Below are 25,593 nucleotides of genomic sequence, written 5' to 3' on the forward strand. Positions count from 1 at the left end.
TAGAATGTGGCAGCTTTACATTAGTCTAAAATGCTAACTTTCCTTAAGTTCTAACTAGAACCATTCCTCCAAAAACTCAGAATGGACCCTCTCTATATATTAAACTATACCCATGAACTGCTACAGAAACTTGCCATTGTCCTTCATTTGAGGTGTAGGAAATTATGTTAAGTAATTGTTAACATGTGTTCTTTCCCATCAAACTAGTCATTAAAACTTTCAAAAGCAAAAATAGTTTTTATGTATCCACAGGACTTCAAAGCAAAGCACAGTACTTCATCGGAAAAGATATTAACAGTGCCCTCCCAAAAAAAGTTGTTAATGGAAACATTTCTTAAGAAAACAGTAAAAAACAAAATTAAAAAATTTTAGAAAAAGCATCAAACTTCCACTAGCAACAAACTTTCTAGTGGAAGCTTGCTGCTCCTGGCAGAACAATCAGCAGAATTCTGTTTTCTTCTTAGTGTCTATTCCAGGGGACAAAGGGAACCCCAATCACTCCTTGTCAGCAGTTACAAAGATTTTAAGTCATATAATCATTAACCACTCTGTAATAGGAGTTCAGCCTTTGCCTCTGTTTCCTTCAGAGGTTTCAAAGGTTTAATCATGCAACTCACTTGCTGAAGCAGTGCAACACTTTGAACTGAACCTTGCAATCTCTGGTAATATAACACCAGCAACAAGTTCTGAAAGGAAAATCAAATTAATTGCTTGTTGTTATTTTCTTTTAAAACTTTCTAGGGTCAAAATTTTGTATTCTGTAGGACAGCACAGACAACGCTAATACATGAAAGACTGTTCCCTGCAACAATAGAAGCTGCAGACCAAGGAAGAAGACATAATGATAAAATAAAGGGGTATTAATATGTTCACAGAGGAATGCTCAGGTTCTATGTGAGCCCAGAAGGTTAAGTCAGGAAAGTACTGAAGGATGTATATTTCCTAAAATGATTTTATTGTGCTCTTTAAAATTAAAAAACTGTATCCTTTAAGAAATCTCCTTCAAGAAAAAAAATGTTTATGACATAGCAATGAAAAATAGAAGACTTTGATTTCCTGGCAGAAAAGAATTACTGTATACATATGCCACATATACACCATAATTTATGCCTACATATTCAAATCATGTTTTAAAATGTATTAATTAATATTAATTGATATTCTTGATGTTTTAGAAAGTTTTTAAAGAAAAAAGATCAATTTTATACTTCATTTAAAACTAGTTCCATTAGAAATATATAATTTAACATACTATTTTAAATAACATAGAATTCATGTATAAAGTTAGTACTTTCCTCACTTTTATTCTCTTAATTAAGAAGTAATATTTTGTCTTCTTTATTGACTCATTTTGTTTGAAAAAATAGAAAGAATAGTCCCCTTTTAAAAAGTGTTATTACCTAGTGAAAAATATGTAATATGAAGTCACATTGAGACTTCCTAATTCTTTAAAAAAACCCACTAGCAAATTCCAATTTAGGGGCCTAAAAATCTCACTTAAAATAATTTAAACTTAAACCTAAAGTAGAAAGAAATAATGTCTTCTATTTTTACTACTGTTACAATTAAAAAGTAATTGACCTGAACTGTTCCTACCACATCCCCACTCTACATCTTCTTTGGGTCCCTAAGATTTAGTATATAAGAGTTGCAATGGACTCTAGAGATAAATGTTTTATTTTGCATCCTAATTCAGGGACATTGTTCCAAACAATCACTGGACTTTAATAAGATGCATCCAAAAATATAACAACTCAGTGAGACCCTGTCTCTAAATAAAATATAAAAATAGGGTTGGGGATGTGGCTCAGTGACTTAGTACCCCTCCCTGAGTCAATCCCTGGTACTGCTCCCCACAAAAAAAATATATGACAAACAGTTATACACACATGCATGCATGCATACACACACACACACACACACACACACACACACACACACACTGCTCACATAGTGTACACACTAGTATGAAAACATTACACAAATAGGAAAGGTCATGAATAGTTCCCAGAAGAATGCCTGCATCCTTCCAATTGAGGGGGGAAAAAAAGAAATGTTCAGCCAGCAATTGAGTCTTCACTGAAAATCAGTTTCTGCTCCAGTACAGTAGAAATGCTCTTGTCAATCTTTGATGATGAAAATATTGCCCAATGCTATTTGTGTTATACATACATATTTTCCCTCATATACAGCATCTTTACTTTTTTCTTTTGTAAATAAATACATTTTTATAACCACTGTTTTTTTAAATTTTTTGTAGTGCTGGGGTTTCAACCAGGACTTCATGCATGCTAGGCAAGTAGGCAAGCACTCCACCACTGAGCTACAGGCTCAGCCCTTTAACAGCCTCACTGAAATATGTATAATTCACTTGCCACACAATTCACCTTAAAGACAAAATTCAATGATTTTAGCTAGTGATTCACAATCATTAACATGCTCAAATTTAGAACATTTCACCGATCCCTCTCTTAGGGAAAAAAAAATGTTCCAATTAGTAGTAACTTCCAATTTCCCTAAAGCCCCCTGCTTTAAACAACCATTAATTTACTTTTCTGATTCAATGGAGTTGTATATTCTGGACATATCATATAAATGGAATCATATAAAATACAGTCCTTTGTAACTGGTTTCTTTCACATAGCATAAAGTTTTCAATGTTTCTCCATGTTGTACTTTTTACTTTTATGTTATAAATCTCCTAATATGCTTTCTGTTTATATTTCAGCAATTATCCTTTAATAATATTTAAATAAATTAAAGATCATATTTACTGTGTAGTTATCATTTCTACATTTCTAAATTCTTGGAGTACATCCATGTTTCCAATTTGCATCATTTTCTTCCTCCTGAAGGATATGACTTCCTTTAACATCTATTAGAATGCAAGAGACCCTGCTGGTAAATTCTTTCATCTTTTGTATTCCTGAAAAAGTTTGTATTCTTCTTGGTGGTTGAATGCTAATTTCACTAAGTATAGAATTCTAGGTCGAGAGCTTTTTTCGGCCAGTTCTTTAAATATATTGCTTCACTATTGCCTCTTACTGGCATTGTTTCCAATAAGAAATCTGCTGTTAGCCTGGAGTGGTGGTTCATGCTTGTAATCTCAGCCACTCTGGAGCAAGGCAGGAGAATCATCCACAACTTAGAGAGATCCTGTCTCAAAAACAAAATAAAAAGGGCTGGGGATATAGCTCATATGTACAGCATACCTGTATCCGGTCTCAATATTCAGGAGAATAATAAGCAGGAGTAGAAGAGAGAAGAAGAAATATATTGTTGTCTTATCTTCCTTTTATACTATATAACTTTTTATTTTCCTCTGATTGACCTGAATTGTCTTTTTCACTAGTTTGAGTAATTTGATTATGTTGTGCTTTAGCATACTTTCTTCCTATTTTTTTTTAACTTCATTGGGCTTTTGAACATATGGATTTGGTTTTTTTCAAATATTGTTTCTGTTCCCCAATCTCTCTCACTCTTTTGCTTGGGAGATTCATTTATGTAAGGATAGTCAAAGTTGTCCTATAGCTCTTTTCTTTTTCTCTTTTTTCCTTTCTGTACTTCATGTGGAATTGTCACTATTTCTGTGCCTTCAAACTTAATGTCTTTCCTCTATAATTTCTAATTTCCCTTTAATCTCATTCAGTGTACTTTTCATCTCAGACATTATAGTTGCCAGCTCTAGAAGTTCATCTTTAATCTCCCACTATCTTCCATGCCTCTAACTTTTTGAACATGTAGGTCACAGTTGTACTCAAGTTTTAATGAACTTCTATAATTCAAACATCTGTGTCACTTTTGCATTCATTTTTATTTACTTATTTTATACACCTTATGGGTCGTTATTTTCCTACATCTTTACATACCTGGTTATTTTTAATTTGATGACAGACATTGTGAATTTCAACTAATTGGGTATGTAATGTTTTATATTCACATTTTTTTATGTTTTTTCTTGATTCACAGGTGAATTACTTGGAAACAACTGATCCTTTTAGGTCTTGATTTTACGATTTGTGAAATGAGACTTGAACAGCATCTGCTTTGGGTCTAATTATTTCTCACTACTGAGAAAAGAAACTTCTGGTGCTTTTCATTCATAGAACCCAATGTCCTGTGACTCATGGTGTTCTTCAGGCTGGGTGGTGGGATCAGGCACTATTCTTAGACCCCATGTCAGGTACTGTTCTTTCTAGCTCTCTTAGATGTTTCTTTATGCAGTCGTGCACTGATCATCAATCTGTGGAGTACTGAGGAGTAGGAGTATGTCCACAGATTTCCAGGTTTCTCGGAATCACTCTGTGTTATTCTATTCAAAAAGTCCAGCTGGTTTAGTCTCCCTGAACTCTCATCTCTGTCTCTTCAATTGAGGAAATCCACCAGACTTTATGAACTGCAGCTTATAAACTCCCTTAAGTAAGCTAAGGAAAATCCAGGCTACACTCATTTGTTCTCCACTTCACAAAGATCACTGTCTTTTTGCCAGATAGCCAGTGTCTCAAAAACAATTGCTTTAGATAAATTGCTTCCCTTTTATAGTTTCAGGTAGAAATGTGTGTAGAAAAGGGTACACTTGGGTGCTTATGTTGGCCAGGAGCATCCAGGAGCGCTGCGATGGTGCTCCTGGAGAGCAAGCAATTCCTGACAGAGCTGACCAGGCTCTTCCAGAAGTGTCAGTTCTGGGGCAGAGTGTACATCACCTTGAAGAAGTATGATGGTTGAACTAAACCCACACGGAGGAAGGGTTCTGTGGAAGGCATTAAGCCCTTAGACAACAAATGTCTATTGAGAGCAATGGATGGGAAAAAGAAGATCAGCACAGTGGTGAGCTCCAAAGAAGTGAATAAGTTTTTGTAGTGCTGGGGATTGAATCCAGGACCTCACACATGCTATGTAAGCAATCTATTATTGAGTTACATCCCCTCATTCCCTGACTTCATTTTAATAGTTTGGAATGATGTGATTGCTGAATGTTTTAGCCCTATTTTCTAGATTATTCTAATTGAAACTTGACAATTATAAAAGTTGTGTTATATCATGGACATTCTTTCCACCAGATTGTATAAGTTTATCATCATAATTTCTTGAGTTTGGAAGAGTTCTCATAGCCAAATGAAATGCACACAGCATGTCATGCTTACATGACAACAAGGCTTGGGTAAGCTCCCCTGCTTAGCAACACTTCATACCATGTCATTACAAGTTATTTCTCAGGAGGTTCAGTATTTCCTGGAAACTTGTGGCAGGTTTTCACTGGCCTTTGACCTATGTGCCTTACCCCTTTTTTATTTTAATCTATCCTTTTATCATAATGAATTGTATTCATGATATAACAAACTCTAAGTACACAGAGTATATACAGTGAATTGGTGAACCTGAGGGTGGCCTTGGACTCATAACACAAAATGTAAACACATCCCCTACTCTCCCACCTAGAGCACTGAGAAGTAGAGTAAAGGTATCACAATTCAGTGGGTACTCCCTTCCACATGGCTTAATTTTGTAGAGTCCCATGTCAAATATACAGAAAAGTGTTTGGAATGCTATATTTCTCCATTCACTTATTATTATTATTTTTAATACCTTGTTTTATTTATTTTTATGTGGTGCTGAGGATTGAACCCAGGGCCTTGCATGTGCTAGGCAAGCCACAAGCCCAGCCCCATCCATTCACTTTTATTTATGAATCTTATATGAAGGTATTAAAGATTTGCATTTGATTTTGGAATCATGAGCCTTCAAATAGAAAAGATTAACACAGATACTCTTTTTTGAAACAGCGATATGAGAACATTGTACCTGAGATCCCTCTATACACCTAGTAATTTTCTGTGGATGGTTACTGGGAGCCAGTTTAACAAATATATTTGACATATTTTGAGAATCTCTGCCTGAGCATCCTTTCCACCCTTCTTCCCTATTAGCAAGCCCCTATAATTTTTGAGAGGGCCATCATTCTAAGCTGGAGACTATAAATCAGCCAATAAGATATATTTGGAATTGATGGTATTTTAAGAAGTCTCATTAAAGGAAGGGACACACTATTTTTTTGCTCTCCCTCCCTCCTCCTGGCATTCTAGCTTCCAACTTGAACAAGTGAACCTGAACTTAAAGATATCAAGTGCAAAAAGAGAAACCTATTGACAAAAATATTTTACATGCCCTATAGAATTTATTTAACTGGTAAAAAATAAATTATCTTATTAAAGCCACTTTTTTTTTAATTTGTAGTACTGGGGATTGAATACAGGGCCTCCTGCATGTTAAGCAAGTGCTCTACCACTAAGCTACATTCCCAGGCCATTTTTAAGTTTTATTTTAAGAGAGATTCTCACTAAGTTGCCCAGGCTGGTCTTAAACTTGCCATCATCCAAACTCAGAATTCTGAGTAACTTATTTAAATTACTTCTATCAATCTTTCTATATTATGACTCATAACTTGGTTCTTAGTGTGCTTCTCTGGTAGCTAACTAGGTGTAGGAAGCACTAACAGTTCAAACAACAAGTTAAAATATCCAGAAAAAGGGTGCATATGAACTTCAAAAGAAAAGCATTTGGTTTATGTATTAAAAGACAAATGGGAAATCACATCAGCATAAGGTAGTATTTTCTTGAAATTCATCAAGATGTCAAAAATCCTAAACCAAAAATTACTCATTTCAAAAAAATGATAAATGGAAATTTTGTTTTGCTAGCATGGGGTTAGGGGGATGATTCATTTAAATCTCCATGATTGACTAATAATAGTTTTCTCCATTTGGTCTGACACAAATTTTTTACAAATAACACAATGATAAAAATAAAAATTTACCAATGCTCCTTTGCAAACATTTTTTGGAAACCTTCCATAACCATCCTCTGCACACAATTCCTTCCCCACCGATCTTTATTCTTTACTCAGTCCTCCCTTATTGGGCTGTGGTAGATAAGACAATTCTGGGCTCCCAAGATATGCCATGCAAAACAGTCTCTATCAGTATTATTTTGACTTAATTTTAGGACTTGTTCTCAACCTAATATATAATTCAAAAAGAAAACCGTTAAACTATTTTTCTCAAAATATTGTATCTCTTACTTGGAAAAAAAATTTTTTTTCTAACATTCTTGCATTAGTCCACTGTTTGTAAAATGATACTGAATGAGGTTTTACAGTAAGCCAGGCACTTCACTAAATCGTTTTCAAGTGAGAACTGTTATCATCCTCACAAAAATCCCTTGATAGCACTGTATTATTATTATTGCCAGTTTGCAGATGAGGAACAAAATCACAATGAAACTGAGTAACTTGTCCAAGAAGTGACAGAAATTCTAACTTACATATCTGACTTTAGTGACTATAGTATTAATTGCTACACTCCCGCCTTTATGGGCAGCAATAATGTTAGCTTTTTCGTATTTTTAGCATGAAATTCAAGGATTGCTGTACATGCATTGTAAATATTGAAATCTGTTTTCCAATGGTGCAGATAACTATGTCAATAAAACCTGAAAGAAATCTGACTTACAGAAAATTCTACCATCTGTCTATTAGCCACAGTATCTACAAAAGTTCCTGGTATACATTAGTCATCTGTTGTTGGATGAAATAGAGTAAGAAGCAAATCTCAAAAAATATTGTTAACGAAGCTCTAGTAGGCACTTGAAAACAATATAGGTTGTGAAAAGACAGAAATGTAAATGTACCTCTCATGTCAACCATTTATGATTATATGGGGAATGGTAATCACAGAAAGTACAAGTTGGGATAGGAACTGCCTCAGGAACAAATGTTCAGATTTTTGGCACATCACTTAAATATTGCTGTCATCTTACAAATGACATATAGGCTAAAAAAAAATTGACAGTGAAATATAGCTTGTTTCCCATGCCTTTTAATTGTTGGATTTGAATTAAGTCCAGGCATCTTATCTAAAAAGCCAACAGTTATTCTTAATTGTGAAAAAAAAATCACAGATGCTCTGGTACCAAAAATATAGTTTACAACTCAGAAATGTCAAGTAATACTACTTCCATTATAAAATAACTTCCATGTTTAACATTTACCAACTTATGAAAACTTTTATGTATATTATTAGACTCTCAATTTCTAGCATTTCAACTGAAATCTACACTGTCTAAAATATTATGTATATGTGCCTATGTACCCCACTAAATATTTTTTTTAAAGAGAGAGTGAGAGAGGAAAGGGAGTGACAGAGAGAATTTTTAATATTTATTTTTTAGTTATCAGTGGACACAACATCTTTGTTGGTATGTGGTGCTGAGGATCGAACCCAGGCCGCACACATGCCAGGCGAGCGCGTTACCGCTTGAGCCACATCCCCAGCCCAACCCCACTAAATTTAAGCTTATTGAATCTAATGATTATTATTAGATTACTATATATACTATTACTCATCTCAGTATCTCTAGTAACTTGTATAGGGCATAATATAAATGAGGCTTATAATAAATTGAACTTTATTTTCTTAAAGTATAGAAGCCATAGGGATTTCCATTTACAGATGGAATTACTAAGGTCAAAAACACAACCCAGTTAAAGGCAGAAGTCAAGATTAGAACCAAGCCTCCTGACTTCATCACAACACACAAACTTATAAATATATTACTACAAAGAAGTTCCCTAACTATTTTTAACTAGCCACTATTTAATATTGCCTACTACCTTATTTTTTGATAGGAAGTTACATAAAAAAGTAGAATAAGAGCTAGAATCAGAAGTATATTAATAATAAAGACAAGTGAGCCAAACCCAAAAGAATACATCTGTAATCTCTGGAGTTTGGGAGGCTAAGGCAGGAGATCACAAGTTCAAGGCCAGCCTCAGCAATTTAGGGAAGCCCTAAGCAATTTAGTGACACCCTGTCTCAAAATTAAAAAAAAATAAAAAAGGGCTGGGGATATGGCTTAATAATTAAGCACCCCTGGTGCCAAAATGTGAGAGGCAGAATACAGTATAAGTTCAGAGTTTCAGATTTGTTGAGTAAAACTAGATTTCTTTCATTTCCACAGGAAAGATCAGATGATCCCTATATTTAAAATAATTGTTTAAGCATTCAAAGTTTGCCATTACCACTGAAATACTCAAAGATGAGTAAATTAACACCATTACCTTCAATATGAAGCTTCTTATATTTCAACTGCCATTTTAGATTCATACTGAACATAAATTTAAGCAGAATTACGTTGTGTAACGAGTAGTATTTTCATATTAGTAGCATTTAACTTCTAGTAAGATTTATTACTTTATTCATTGAATATTTTGTTTACATGCATACTAAGAGAACTGTTTTACCTTTTGTGACACTTGTTAAATGGGGCACACCACTAGGAAACAATCACCTATTATTCTCCATTTCAATCTGTAACTATAATAACTTCCTGGTGTTCAAAAAAAGGTACTTCCCATGACTACATAGATCCATATATTCTATAAGACTTCAGAGAACTTACATTATTCAAATTTATAAACATTTTTTTTCAAAGGATAATCAATATCACTACCAATATCAGTATCAGGACTACTCCACAGGACCCACCGTGCATCAAGGTAATCATAACATTTCAGTGACAACACTTTAGGGTTAATGGGAGTGTGGAAGATAATAATAAGCCTTCCCAAAATATGAAGAACTGCTGAGCTGAAGACAACTAAGAAGAAATGGATACAGAAGAGCTGGTTGCCCTCCATTTGCCAAAAAGCAGGACATAGATTTACAGAGACAACAGATTGTCCAGCCTCCCTCTACCAGGGAGAACAAAATTAACCACTGAAGAGAGGTGTGGTCCTCATTATCGTGACAATGATATTAAAGGAATTTACATTAACAAGATCTACTAGCCTTTAACCGCCGTTTCATTTTCCTTCCCTTGAAGATGCCACCCAAAGAGACTCAAAGTCCTCTTCCTTTGTCTTAACACTTTTCTAAAAATGTACTGTTCATTGTTGAAGATGCTATGTAAGCTAGAATTCAAAGCCACCTCCTGAAAATCTACTCCTCCTCTGGGCATCTCCCATGTATGTCTGAAATGTGCACATTAATAAACTTCTGTTTTTCTCTTGTTAATCTTTCATAACAGGGGTCCAATCCAACTAAGAACCTATTAGGGCTTATTATTACTCCCCTACAGTTCAAACTCAAAGCTCATATCAATCCAAAGTGGTTGCCATGGGTATTCAAAGACACTGCTGATCTTGAGATACGGCTTGATAATTTATGTTATCATAGGCAACATCATTTAATTTCCCCAGGAAAGTTGACACAAAGGATAAAACTTATCAAACCCAAGTGCATGTATTTTTAAGCCATAGGTTTTATGGAAATATATTATATTTTAGAATTGACTAAACAATTGCATAGGTTCTGGATTTGTTTCATTTTCAGGGTAAGTGAGAATTACACAAAGTGTTCTTTTTTGAAAACTATACTGCAAATTATAATTACCCAATATGCATACCTAAAAATCCAGCATAGCATAATTAGTTCAAAATTATACAGGCCTAAAGATGCAAAAGGGGCAAGGGTTAGGCTAATATAAATTAATCTTCCATTACATCCTTGTAATTACATTTTTTTAGTCCTCAAATATGAATTGGCTTTCTGGACAGGTGACATCATTGTTGTCATAAAGTAGGAAGAAAAGAAAAATTCACTTCATTCTAAGTCCCCAGTGAATCAAAGTTTTATAACACATATCCAACTGTATACAGACATTAAAGAAGAAAAAGAAAAAACAATTCAAAAGCAAATTCAAGTCCTGCAGCCCATTTTGCCTATTTCTTTCTCTTAATCTCTCCAACAAATACAGATTTTGTCCTGTCAGAGGTCAAAGTAGCCTGGTAGAGGGTGAAGCGGTCAGCTGACATCATGTTGAGAAGTGATTGATGGTGTCACTTCAGCTCCCTCCACTGCAACCATCTGGCCTCGATTAAAAGCCATTCATACCTTGCTTCATTTACACATGTGAAGGGCTCCTTGAAGAACCGAATATTAAACATCCTATTGAGAAATTCTGTGAATGCATACAGTCAGAAAAAAATGAGGTAGCTTTTGAAGGACTTCCCACTTACATACTTCTGATTCCTAATTTTCATATCATGTATTTTAATGTCTGAATAAACAGCAACATAATATTGAGCTCATATTCATAGATTTTAGTTTTCAATTCACTACTGACTTTAATCAAGCCATTTAACCTTTCTATGTCCTTGGTTTCACAATTTCTGAAACAGATACATCTTCCTAAGAATGGAAACATGTTCCTAAGCAGGGTATGAGGGGGAAAAAAATGCCTTGAATGCATATCCACAGTCAACCCTGTGAAGTCCAACTCTGCCAGCTGCTCTACTGCACTGTCTTATAACTGGTCCATTTCAGCCAAGACAGCACTCCTCTACCCACCCCTGGACAAGGATGCCCTAACTCATGTTCTGACCCCTGAATTATTGCATACTGAAGCAAAGGTGGAGTGAGGTTGTAACAAAACTTACATGAATTCCTTAACTATAACTTATCAAATATAACCAAAATAACCATGTAAAACTAAATCATTAAGGTGTGTGAATGTAAATTTAAAGCATGTCTACTTTAATCCTAGTAACAGAATTCTGTGCCATCACTCCAAGCACTTATTTTGTCTTGATTTATAGTTTTTTGCTAATTTTCCTCATCTGCTGTTCTGCATCATAAGCTCCTTTAGGAAAGATGAATTTATCTTTCCAGTCAGACCCCCCCACACACACATTATCTAATGTAGTGGCTATCATGTAGCAAGTACTTAGAAATTACATATGAGATTCAAGGAAGGTATAACATATGTTGTTGGTAATTTAAGCTTTACAAAAATATATAGGGTTGAGTATCCCTCACTTGAAATGCTTAGGATGAGAAGCATTTCAGATTTCAGAGGTTTTGGCACTCAAGATTTTCATAAATTTTACCAGGTAAGCATCCTAAAGCCAAAAGTCCAAAATTCAAAATGCTTCAATATTCAAAACTTAAGTCTTTGCAGACTCCTTATTATCTTTCAATTTCAGTTTAAATGTCAACTTCTCAAGGAGGCCTTCTCTAACATATATGAAGGAGGCTCACTTGCTATGGTGGCCTACACCTATAATTCCATACCTATAATACCACCAACATGAGAGTCTGAGGCAGGAAGATCAAAAGTTGGAGGCCAGCCTCAACAATTTAGCAAGACCCTGTCTTAAAATAAAAAACAAAAAGACATGGGAATATAGTTCAGTGGTAAAATGTCCATGAGTTCAATCCCCAGTCAAAATATATATGTGTGTCTGTATTTATGTAATTAAAAAATTCTTAAAATTCTACTGTCTAGTGTTACTCTACTGTAATACAATTTTCTTACAAACAGAAATAAATTAATAAATATTTTTGAATAAAAAAAGAAAAAGGAGACAGTAAATCCCTATACTTGGAACGGGGTTGTAGCTCAGCGGTACAGAGCTTGCCTAGCATGCATGAGGCACTGTGTTCGATCCCTGGCACCACATAAAAATAAACAAATAAAATAAAGATATGTGTCCATCTACAATTTAAAAAATATTTTTAAAAAAAGATTAAAAATTTTCCAAAGAGATAAAAAGAACCCTGAAATATAAACAATGATAGTCATTATTAAAATTTTAATATCTAGCACTAACGACATATTTGCCATGTGTTAGAACTACTGAAAATTATGAATGTATAGTATTTCCTTCAACCATATAACAATACTTATATAGGTACTATTATTAACCCCCACTTTACAGATGAGTAAACAAACATTTATTTGCCAAAATTAGAATTTCTAAGAGGTAAAGGTAGGACATAAACTCCTTGGTTCCAGAACCTGCATACTTAACCATTAATCTATGCTGCCCTTCATTCCAATTAAAGTAAATTAGAATGAGCCACTACTCAGTATCAATAAATATTAACAATAGATCAAGTCCACTAGTCTACTGTTAGTTCTGAATTTATATAAAGTTAGTTTGAATAAACTGCATGTTTCTATAACAGCATTAATTTTGTTGTGATTTTATTATTCATTAATATTTAATTAAAGTCTGGGAATATTTCTATTTAAGAATATGGAAAAAAATGTTCAAATTTCCCAAAACTCAATCACTCAAATTAAGCAGACAGGAAACTTTCACCTAATTAAAAATAAAAACAATTACTAACACTGGAAAGGATATAATTTTATATACATTCACCCATGCTAGCTGCCACATACATGGGTTGTATTATTATCTGGAAAATTTGAAAATATTTCAGATCCTTAAGATATTCATGCCTACCATTGATAAATTACCTCCTAGATGTCCATTATAACAATATGGTCTTAAAAAGAATATAAAGAATATTTGAAAGCAGTCTAGTTTTGAAATAGAGGAAATGATGGACAGTAATGTCCATAAACCATATAAGAATTTTCCTCTGCAAATTTTTTTAAATCTTTTTCAAAACAGAGGCTTAAGCATGGCAATGTTTTGGAGTTCAGGTTACATTTAAACTTAGCTTTAAAATGTAGCATAAATTCAGAATTATTTTGGTTAACATATCCAAGACATAAACTCCTTGGTTCCAGGAATGTTTGGGCTTCTTATATTTCTCATTGTGATAAAAATGTTACTAAAAAGCATTTAAACTCACAGATTTTTTATTCTTCCTGAGTACTAAGAAGAAAAAAACTATGCATGCACAAGCTGGTATGTGAGCACTCATCACTCATACTGCTAAGGCAGGCAGCCTAAAACATGGTCTGCCAGAGTAGTTTAATCCTGGAGCTGGAGAGGCTGGGACAAAATGAATGGCTCTTTCTTTGGTCACATGACCCAGCTGCAGTTAGTGCTACAGTTATCCATTCAAGATAACATGAAAATTACCTATTCAAGAACAACCTGAGGCCCAATCATACTTTCCTATTCTTTCAGAGCAGAAAAAAAATAAGGAATTATACAAGTAGTGAAACTATAATCTAGAAAGAAGGGTTGTTTTAGCCAGCTTTTTCACCACTGTGACTAACAGATCTGATCAGACAATTTTAGGGGAGGAAAGTTTATTTGAGGGCTCACAGTTTCAGAGGTTTTAGTCCATATAAGGCCAGCTCCATTCCTTGGAGAACATCATGGCAGAAGAGTGTAATGAAATAAGTGAGCCAATTCTGAGTACACAGAGAAAATCCAATCCTACCTTATATGACTGGAGTTCTTTGTGAGAATGATCTGAAATTATAATGCTGTCTTTAACTAGAACTTAAGAGAGGAAAGAAGAAGAAGAGAAGTCTCCACTTGCCACATATATATACCCCAAAACCAACCTGCAAAGAGCCACTTCCTCCAGCCACAACCCAAGTGCCTCTAGTCACCAGTTAATCCCATCAGGGAACAATTTACTGATAGGTTAAGGCTATAACCCAAAAATATTTTTCCTCCAAACCTTGTTGCATTGTCTCACACGTGAACTTTTCAGGGACACCTCAGATCCAAACCCTAACAAGTGTTAAGTCAGCATTGATTCAAAGTTAAGTCACACCCACATAACAGAAAACTACATCCAGATGCCCCGGTGTTCTGAAACACAGAATCAGTGGGGGACAATGAAGTAAATGGGTAACTGATTCCATTTCCTCTCTCTGTCTTTGCACCCAAGAATGACCCCATTTCCTTTTTAAAAATCATCTTTTATATAATGCTTAAATCAGCTGAAGTGTAAGTGACAAGTGAAGAGCCTAAATGCAGTATATGCAGTTGAAGCCAACCATCTCAAGTGTACTTCCAACACAGTGCTTTATGATCTTGGAAAGTAATTTAAAAATTAAATCATAAAAATGCAAAACAAATTTAATAAAAGTTGATGCACAGAAAAGAGCATTTTGCTGTTAAAGTTGTCATTTCTTAGTGCTAGGGATCTGTGAAAAGAACTAAATGCTTTCATCTTTGAATTATGGTAGATTTCAAATTTTTTATCCCAGCACTAACCAATACTTGGCATGGAAGAATATCTGTAAGAAGGCTCCCAAAGCGTTCAGGTCACTGTGGTACAAGGAGCCAGAGAAAGGTAATGTCTTCCCCCCTGGGGCCAGGATTCCCACTGCTTATCCTCTGGTTTCCAAAGGAGATCATCAACCAAGGAAAACACCAGAGAAACTAGCTAAGAGTTCTACCTCCATTTTTTAATTTCCTCTCTTAAGTTCTAGTTAAAGACAGCATTATAATTTCAGATCATTCTCACAAAGAACTCCAGTCATATAAGGTAGGATTGGATTTTCTCTGTGTACTCAGAATTGGCTCACTTATTTCATTAAAAATAAAAAGAGGGGCTGGGGATATGGCTCAAGCGGTAGCATGCCCTCCTGGCATACGCAGGGCGCTGGTTCGATCCTCAGCACCACATAAAAATAAAATAAAGATGTTATGTCCACCGAAAACTAAAAAATAAATATTAAAAAGACTCTCTTTAAATAATAAATAAAACAAAGATGTTGTGTCCACCAAAAACTAAAAGATATTTTAAAATTCTCTAAAAAAATAAATAAATAAAAAGAGGTAGACAGTCATGAAGAAAGTTTAAAAAATCAGATGAATAAGTATATTAAATTCTATAATGGTATAAATAGTGGATGAAATCCTACCTAGCATGTAAATGGAATAGCTAAATGGCAGGACTATCTCTACATTTCCTTGATATGATCACACAGCAGGACACATTTCCAAATAATTTCACTATTGCCACATTTTATTAAGAAACTATCTTTAAAAGACTGATCAATAGCAAATTCGCTGAAGGATCAGCAAACTCCTTACAAGTGGCTGAATGATTTCCACAGGGTCAGAGAGCAACAGATCTCATTTGGAGAGTGAAACCATCCCCAAGCTGCCACCTGTCTTAGAATACTTGTTCTAATTAACAACTAGTAAATGCATATTCTTTTGTACTGTTTGGCTTAAAATTTTTCACATAACTCTTTCATCAGACATACTAATATTTTTAAAGTTTTATCATGCTACTATACCCAATTTTTCATAACACCTTTAAAGAATTTCACAAAGATAAAAATATACTTAGATGAGTTAATCCTGGGTAGGTAACAGGAGTTGAAAACTGGGGGATAAAGTTTTCTAAGAAAAGAAAAAGCAGTGGGGGTGGGTAGGGGGGATCAGCAGAGTGGCCAGATTGAATTATGGGGGAGGGGAGGGTGCAGTTAGGGCTTCATCCATGATCACCATCTGTATAAATCAGGCCTGGAGTTGACATGTAATTTTGTGTGGGTCCCCTGAGAAGTGGCCCTCAGGGCTTAATTATTGATGAAGAGATTTTTCTTCAAAGTGGCCCAGTCAAGAGCGCCTCAAGGGGACATTCATAAGCACTCATAATATCAATTTCCAAGCACCTGGGAGGTAGAGACACAGATTGTCTCTTTAATTATTATGAGAGAGGTAGAGGATAGCAAGAATGCTATTATACAACCAAACTGAAATTTCCAAAAAAATAAAATAGTTATAATTAATATAAAAAGTTTACTACCTGAGTCCTTTTTCAAAGAAGGTACCCTTTACCTTTTCCTGATACAAAATAGGCTGACCTCTAACCCACTCTGTCCTAGGAATTTAAAAATTATTCATAAATTATTCATAAACAAATGCAGTGTGTTCAGAGATGCTTAAAAGTCTAGGAAAAAACTTTTCCTTGAAGCTCATAAATTTCCTCAGAGACAAGATAATATTCATACAGTTAGTTTAAAACTATCTCAGTTTGTTTAAATTGTGTAAGAATTTCTTTACAGGAAAGAGTAATATCAAATCCCTTCAAAATTTCAATGAGAAGACCAAAAATAATTTTTTTTCACCCATGCAGTAAGCCTGATTTAGTCTCAGAAACACTGAAGAATCAATCCATATGCATGCTAAAGTAAAAACCTTAGAGATGGGGATTGGAATCTGATTCCCCTATTTAGCAGATATGGGGAGTCTTGTGTGGACAGAGGCTAAGCTTCTTCCTTTGTATTCCCTGAGGCTTATGCTAGAAGCCTGGAAATACAATAGGTATTAAAATTATATTTGGAAATAGAAATAAAATGGGACTCTAATTTAACCTGAGTTTTAGAAACTCTTTCATCCCACCTGTAATGTTAAAAAATAGAATTCAATAACACTTTCATAATACGTATCTGCAACATTTATGAATCTATAATAAGTTTTCCTCATAATTCTTTTAAATTCATTAATTCTCCCTCCATCTCACAGATTCTACATTCTATTGGTAAGCTTTAATACTGCTTATTAATTCTTAGAAATGAACGAATTTCAGCCATTTGATGTTTATATAATATATATATGTAGTAATATTTGAAGTAAGTACTACCACTTTAAAAGCATTATTTTATGTGACAGATGCTATCTGGGGCATTTTATGTATATGACTCCAATTAATCCTATTATGTGTGAATTAATAAGATTAAGTCCAATTTACAGAGGAAGAAATGACAAAAAAAAAAAAAAAAAGCTGCCCAGAGTTACACAGATAAACAAATAAAAGAGCAAGGATTTGAACCCAGGTCTGTTTTAATATGATTCTTTTTAAAGCACCATGAAATAAAGCTTGATTTTGTGAAATACAAAATAAACAACTTCATACAAAAGTTTTTAGTTTCTAACACCAATAAATGGATAATTGTGTTGAACCGCCTAAAAAAGAAGTTATATGCAAATGTTCCATATCTACTAATGTAACATTTTAATTAAAAGCAATGAAAGCAGCAATAATTATAAACCCTGGGAAATACATAATCCTATTAAGAGTTATCTCTCTAGTATAATTGGCTCCAGGATATCTGTGAACACCCACACTATTGATGTTTGAGGCCAAAAAAACACCTTCTGTCCTGATATGGAGGACTGAGAGCAAATGACATCCAGAAGGTAAACATATGTCACATTTGAAAATCAAAACCCTGATTATAAATAAATTTAAAATCAATGAATGCCTTATTAAACATTTTTTAAATTAATTTTTAATTATGGTAGAATATAAATAAAATAAAATTTCTCTACAGTTTTTGGGACACAAGGCCTCTGTGACATATTTATCATTGTATCATATAGCTAAGAGGCAGAAAAATAAACTAGCCAATCCTACTTTTCAACCTCTTCAGCAATCCTGAAGCCTGGATTCAATCCAACCTCTCATCAAATCTTCTTTGTTATGATTTTTATGACAATCTTTTCTCAGTCTCATTGTCTCTTCATCTTAGTGTTCCAAATCTTGCAACTTAACTTGTGCTTTAGAATTCTCTCACAGTGATCAGGCATCTCCCCTTACTGGAGGGTTCCAGTCCTAGTGTTGTTTCCTGCATATAAAGTTTGGCAAAATGCTTAATTCAAATAGTTACAAAGAAAGATATGATTGCTTAAAGATCATCCAATTATCTCAGCATTGTGATTCTAGATTTTCTTAGCATTTTTATTAACTCCTTATCATTAATATTCAGCTTTCAAAATGTGGATTTATCTGTCAAATATTAAGAAAGGTGGCTATTGAATTCCAGTACATTTTACAATTAGGCAATCAGTCAACACTATCTGCTATCATTGAGATTAAGCAGAGCCAATCTAAAAAAAATCTCCCTCTTGTCATTAATCTCATAGTTTTTAATTAAACTACTAAAACTCATCCTCTGAATTCTTGTGAAATAGAGAGAATTTTTTTTAAAAATCATACTGAAATACACATAAATGTGTTCAACTATAGAAATGTGTTGTGGGAGACCAACCTTGCACATGACTAAGTCACACTCCCCAGCTGGGTGCTGAGGCGCTCAGTCACAGAAATGTGGCAGAGCTTTCCCCACCTTTCTTGGGTTCCAGGGTTGGTGTCTCCTGCATGGGTGTGTCTTGCTACAGCCCCATGGGTGAAGCTATGCTCACCTGTTCCTTTGTAATATAACCCCTTGCCCTGTTTAGGATAGAATCTTCCATGGAAGTGCCTTATATGTGTGTCCCCTTCTCTTACTGTGCCCGTGGGTGTGGCCTACCCAGGTGTTGGTCAACCTGCTGACACTGGACATCATGAAGATAGACTCAGTCCCCTGAAACCTGACCCCTTGCCTCATTTGAATAGCTTCTCCTCAATAAAAGGGGTCAGCTTGTGCTCTCTCTCTTCCTGGGGACCCTTAAGGTCAGAGGAGCCATCACAGTGACCCCAAAGAAAAAGGTATTTGTGTCTCTTGTGTGGTTATTTCGTGCAGCCCAGTCAGCCCAGTTTACCTGGAGTGACTCCTGAGCCTTTTAGTCACGAGAACAGAAACCCGGCAATGTGTAATTCCTTAAAATGTAAGGGGCTATCAGTGGAATCAGTGACTTCAAATCAGACACTCAGACACATATTTTACTGCCCCATAAACTCCTCACAAAGGGGAAAACAATCCTAAAGTAAAATCAAGTACGGTCTGGAGGTCAAGTGCATATTCCACAATTAAAACTCACAAAACAAGTTTTAAAGATATAAAAAGCCTTAAAGCCATAACACGGTAAGACTGCAATGCCAAAAGATCTGTAGTACTCAACTGATAAAAGGAGAGGAGAGGAGAAAGGACTGTTACTTACATACTCAGTTTTAAAAATGTATAAATTTAGATCAATAAATAAATAACCCATGGATACTAAAAAACTGAACTCTCATGTTCTCCTTTGGATCCATGACCCTTCTCCCTCCTCATGGTCAAAAGCATTATGATAAAGGGTGTTCTGAAATATTTTTTTGCCATCTCTGCCAATTTATAACCCATGCCTTTCCTTTTTTTCAAATGGTCCTTAAAATTCACTTTCTTCAAGTCAATTCCCTTATGCTCCCATTTTCCAAATCCACTATTTTTAAACCTCATTTTATTAACTATTAAATATAGTAAATTCTAAGTTACCTTCTCAAATAAATATAAGTCAAAGGATAAGTAACTCAGAGGCCATGTCTATTTGGTTCAACATATATTTGATTCTATGGACAATGACTTGAATCCCTGACTCAGGAAAAAACTGAACTATGTTTATAACCTTTTAACATTAATTATTTGGGAATTCAAAAAATGAACTTTGATTTATGATTGTGGGAGCAGTAGTGTGGTAGGCAGAAACTTAAGTTTGGCTATAAATACCAGAATTATTAGTATGAATAGTGTTAAAAGCTTGTTGCAGATACAGACATGTTATACACTTTTATAGTCTATTCTCAGTTATCTTTGTCAGTGGAAGTGAACAAGATATGGAATAAAAGTAGAGTCTTGAAAAGCATTTTTATTTGATTTTAAGTGTACAGATATTGACATTATATTGCCCAGAAATTCAATCTAAATAAAGAAGTACAGTGAAGTTACTGCTGAGGTCAGGGAAAGTGACCAATGTCCAGTACTCACCTTCTTTGAAACCTGCCCAGGAAAGTTTGTAGTCAAAAGTCATCCTTGACAAAATTTAGATAATATCCAAAGTTACTCAACAAAGCAAAATAAAAATTCAAAGTTTTGAAAAGCATATGCTATTTTTGTTAATGAACTTTAAAGTACCAATCTTTTCATTGGCAGTGACTTCCCCGAAAATATATTTTAATTTTTTTTTTATCATTTTCCCTTTTTGCTGACATAAAGCTGTCAACTTGTGACGTATTTATTATCCTTCATATTATTATTTTCCTTACTTACCAGATTGCGCAAGGGCAGTTTAGAGAAGCTAGTAACTTGCCCAGGGTCACATGGCTAAAGGCGGTGGCTCTAGACCTCAATTCCAGGCAGTTAGTTCTGGAGGCCAAGCTCATTGGCAGTGACTTTCTGGAAAATACTTTTTATCATTTTCCCTTTTTGCTGACATAAAGCTGCCAACTTGTGACATGTTTATTATTCTTCCTATTATTATTTTCCTTACTTAGCAGATTGTGCATGTGCAGTTTAGAGATAGCTAGTAACTTACCCAGGGTCCCATGGCTAAAGGGGGCGGCTCTAGACCTCAATTCCCCCGCAGTTAGCTCCAGAGGCGAAGCTCTATACTATATTAATGTGTCTGAAAGACTTGACTTCTCATGCAATTTCTAGGATTACTACAAGGACAATAACTTTTGGTTCTATGAGCTAGGTCTTATTACCAAGTAACACACCCTTTCCTTACCTATTCTAGCCAGGGATATTCAGGTCTATAGTTTAGTGACCTGATTGCCCTCCTGTTTCCTAACCCTTCAATGCTGATGGGATACTAGATTGAGGCTTAGAAGATTAAGAATAAGCACACAAAGTGACTTTGTGTACTTCAATAATTTCTGTCCTCAGAAACAAAGATACCTCGTGGCTGCTTCAATGCAACCTGAAATTCTGTAAGTAGCTCAGAGGGAAAATTAAACCAACATTAGAGTGTACTGTCACCATCACTTTCTGTTCTTTCTTCATTTATCAAGTACTTTATCAATGTAATGTTATCACATTTACTATCTATGTCATACCAACAATTTTTAAAATGATTACTTGCTTTTCCTTGAATTTAAAGCTAAAACAATGATCATGGTCAGATAAATTTCTATGATGTCAATCAATTTATTCAAGGAAAGATTTGACTTAAAAAACAGCCTTATGATTCATTCTGATTCAACACAAAAATGAACTTTGGCAAACCAGTAGGATTAACTGAGACATCCATGCTTCAGTGTATTCCCCTAGGTTTAATGTATTTTTCCTCACCGCATTATATTTTAACGATTAATTTCATGCTCTTTCATGGTATTTTAGCTCATGAATCATAGGTATTACTTTGAGGGGAAAGTAAGGAATTGTACATGATAAAAGATGTTACTGATTAACACAAAAGCTAAAAGAGTTTGAATAGCATCATTCCAGATTGTAAGTACCACCAGGCCAACTGGCCACAGACTAAGATTAGACTAGGCTGAGTGCAGTGGGATGGCTTAGACTTCTTAAATATTCTTGCATAAAACAACATATGAAATTAAAATGGACATTTACTATTTCAGTAGCATATTTTTATTATGAAGAATGTGGGTAAGAATTAAATTCAAAGGCAATTTGAATAGATATTGAGAAAGAAATCAAACACATAACACTGTGAAATCAGTACTGCCTGAAAGCTGTTGTAAATTTGCTATTTGACTTGCTTTTTTAAAAACAAAGAATTAAATAAAAGTCACAAGGACCAAAAAGGACTATAACCTAAATCAAATATGGTATCTTTTCTCCTATACAAACATGAACATTTCAGTAAATAAATCATATTGATTTTTAAAAAATAAACAACCCACAAGAGAAATCACAAGAAAACTAACTAAAGATGTTAACATAATATACTTTGGCTTTTGTTATCAAAACGGATTTTTCAAATCAAGGTATGGAATTAGGAGTAAATGCTGCTATCTTCCTTCTAAAAGAGGACAAAGTTTCTCTCATCAATGACAGAGGCAAAATGAGGCAAAAACAAGTACTCTGCAAACAGGTGGTTTAAAACTTTTATGTAAGCCACCAAAACAGAGGAAAGGAAAACTGTATTTCTAAACACACACACACACACACAGAGAGAGAGAGAGAGAGAGAGAGAGAGAGTGCAAATATTCTACCAGAGTAAGAAACTCAAGGAAAAACCCCAAAACAAAGCAAAACAGGAAAAAGGAGTTTGCCTTAGATCAGAAATGCTGGCCTTGGCTTAGTATGTCTAAAATCACTATTTATAATTAAATTCTTCTCATGGCATAAATTAAGGTACTAGAAATAATTCAATTGAAAAGGCCATGTCATTTCAGATAGGACCTTATTTACAGAAAGAAAGGTGACATTTTTACAGAAATGAAGTGCAAAAGGAAATCAAAAACTGTTGAGAGTAAAGTACAGTTTATTTATGTTCTTCTGAGGGCTCTGCATTTTTTATGTTCTCAATACTTTGTTCCATTCTCCGCTATGTTAAATTATTTCATAAACAGGGATACAAAAGCTAAGGGAGGATGCCAAAGCTGACAAGAGTTTTTACTTTCATACTCCATCTTTGCAAAGAGCAGCATTCAGCTACTGGAGTTGGAGGCTGTGGGCAGGTGTCCCAAAAGGACTTACAGGGGGCAAATGGTAGGTACCCGGCAGAAAGCATGGGAAAGAGGTACTTCTGTCCCCTACAGCCCACCCCTCTGAACTCCAGAGCTTCTTCACCCACTGCTGCTCAGGACAGGTCCACACAGGCTTTCTGAAATCTCCTGCGAAGTAAACAGGAAGATCCCACCAAAAGGCACACCCTGAGGTCACGGAAAGTCCTCCACTCGTCCCGCCTGCCAACGCGGGGCCCTGGCTCCGCGATCCTCCGCCTCCCCCGCAGATCTCCAGCCGAGGCAAAGTTTCCCGCGTATCCCACTCGCGGGCGCGGCGCCCCACGGAGGCCTGGGGTTGAGACCAGCCGGCCCCCCACCCGCCCCGGGCGAGCCGGCGCCTGGTCGGTACCTCGATGTCCGGCGCGTCCTTGCTAAGCACAGGGGCCATGGCAGCGCCTACAGTCTGGAGTCTCCTACACACAGACCCTCCCTGCGTCCTCGAGCGCCAGCCAGAAACCGAAACGACAGCTTGCGGGAACGCGAGTGGAAAAGCTGTCGGAAGCGAGGGCCGGCGGCGCGGGGGCGGGGCGGGGCCGGGGCGGGCGGCGACGCCCCCAGGGCGGGGCCGCGCGCTCGGTCCCGCGGCTCCGGCTTCCTGTGGAGCCCAAGAGCCCACGAGCCCCCTTGCTCCCAGAGCCCCGCCGGCCCGCGCTCCGCCAGGCCGCTGGATTTCTGCGGGCCGCAGACCGGAGCCTTGCTCTGGGAGCCAGTCAAGGCGGAGCTGGGTAGGCGGGGGCCGGAGTGAGGGAGCCCCAGGATTAACGGTAAAAGCTGTAGGGACACAAGTAACAAATTGTTCCTTTCGTTTCCTCCCGCGTGAACCCCGCGAGCGGGAGAAACGTTGTCTTGGAAGCAACTGGATCTTCAGGAACTTCCCAGGAATGAGAGACAGTAGATGTAATTCAGCAAGTAGATAGGCTGGCAGGACTCTGGGCCCCATCGAGGACAGGAAAGCTCTGTCTTCCAAGAGTGCACAGTCCCTGGAGCTGGGGAAGAGAAGCCAGCACCAGTAGCTACAGACAACTGCAATTGCAGTTAAGTGCTGTTAGTGTACATGATCAAGGCTGAGGGTTTTATTTTTTTGTTTTGTTTTGTTTTTGTTGTGTTTTATTGTAGAATAATCTATTTCATGTTTGTTTTTAAAAAAACATTATTCTAAAATATAATTTTTAAGAGTTTTTATGTTTTGTCATTGAGGTGGATAGGAAGAGGGGAATGATTTCACTTAGAAATCGCCCCAAATCAGAAAATATTCACTGCTTCTTTGAGGATGTCTGCACTCCAAACTTCTGTCATTTTCTCTCTGAGCTGAATGCATCCTCTTCTCTCATCACATTTTGTACTTACCTCTATTTAGGTGTTTATGACACTCCATCTTCCAGGCGGACTGTGACTCCATGGAGTCATGTATTTCCCCTTTGTTATTATTTTTTCATTAGTTAATGCATCCTTCCATACACTCAATACATATGTATTGAGCAGCTTCAATGTACCAACACTGTTAGGTTCTCAGATACAGTCTTCAAGTAAAGATATTACTGTTATTGAGATGAGACTCAGTGTAAGCACTAAAGTCAAATGTGATGCTGCTTGGAAGATAAAACAGAAATAGAGAAATTACTGAGATGTACATTTTTGAGTGACTGGAGAAGGTTTCTCTAAACAAACCCTACGATTGCCTTCAAGAACCAGCAACTTACTAGGGGTCCAATACCTTGTCCTTGAATCAAAATTGTTATTATGAGAAACTAGGCAAAGTTAAATAGAAACCTTGGGGTCTCCTTGACTCCATTACCTCACATCTTCATGAAATTCCGTCCCAAGTTCTAAAGAGTCAACCTCTTGAGTACATCTTGAATCACTCTTCATTTCTCCATCTTCAATCATCCATCATGGTCAAAGCCACCTGTATTCCAGTCTTATCTCTTACCTGCTCTCTACTCCAGAGTAAAGTATTAATAGGCTCTTCCCTCTTTCTTCCTCCCCCATCTCCCCCACACACAGGATATAAATCTTTCAATGCTGCATTATAGTCAGAATATAATGCAAACTTCCTAATGACCTCTAGACAACCTGTCCTTACCTCCTCTCCAACCTCCCCTAGCGCCACTCTTGCCCTGACTCATGTTCCAACCACAGAATAATCTTCTCATCTTCCATCCACTTCCCTCCCTTTGTCATTGTCCTCCACTTGAAATTCTTCTGGTCCACTCATGCTTTAGATGTCAAAGAAGGCTTCTCTGACTCACCCTTACCACCAGCAAAAATTAGACCCACCCTCTCTGTATTGTTCTAGTTTTTAATATCATATTTTTATAATAGACCTGCCAAATTTTGTTTTACATTTATTTGAATGTGACTTATTTAATATATGTCTTCTATTTAGGGTATACTCTTCAGGAAAAGAGGGCCCATGTTGATATGGGTACTCAGTTCTTAGCCTGGGACTGAAACAAAAGACCAAAAAAAC

At 36.0% G+C, this 25,593-nt stretch overlaps 1 protein-coding gene across 1 annotated transcript in view; it reads right to left on the reverse strand.

Moving 5' to 3' along the window:
- Dpyd (dihydropyrimidine dehydrogenase) overlaps positions 1–24,078 on the reverse strand; it is a 778,600-nt gene extending 754,522 nt beyond the window's left edge. Inside the window, exon 1 of the mRNA XM_078026796.1 lies at positions 23,473–24,078. Coding sequence (XP_077882922.1) covers positions 23,473–24,063 — 591 coding nt within the window. The 5' untranslated portion in view covers positions 24,064–24,078. The remainder of the gene's footprint in view (positions 1–23,472) is intronic.
- Positions 24,079–25,593: the final 1,515 nt, after the last annotated feature.

The sequence above is a fragment of the Ictidomys tridecemlineatus genome, chromosome 11, assembly GCF_052094955.1.
Source record: "Ictidomys tridecemlineatus isolate mIctTri1 chromosome 11, mIctTri1.hap1, whole genome shotgun sequence".
NCBI classification, from domain to species: Eukaryota; Metazoa; Chordata; class Mammalia; order Rodentia; family Sciuridae; genus Ictidomys; species Ictidomys tridecemlineatus.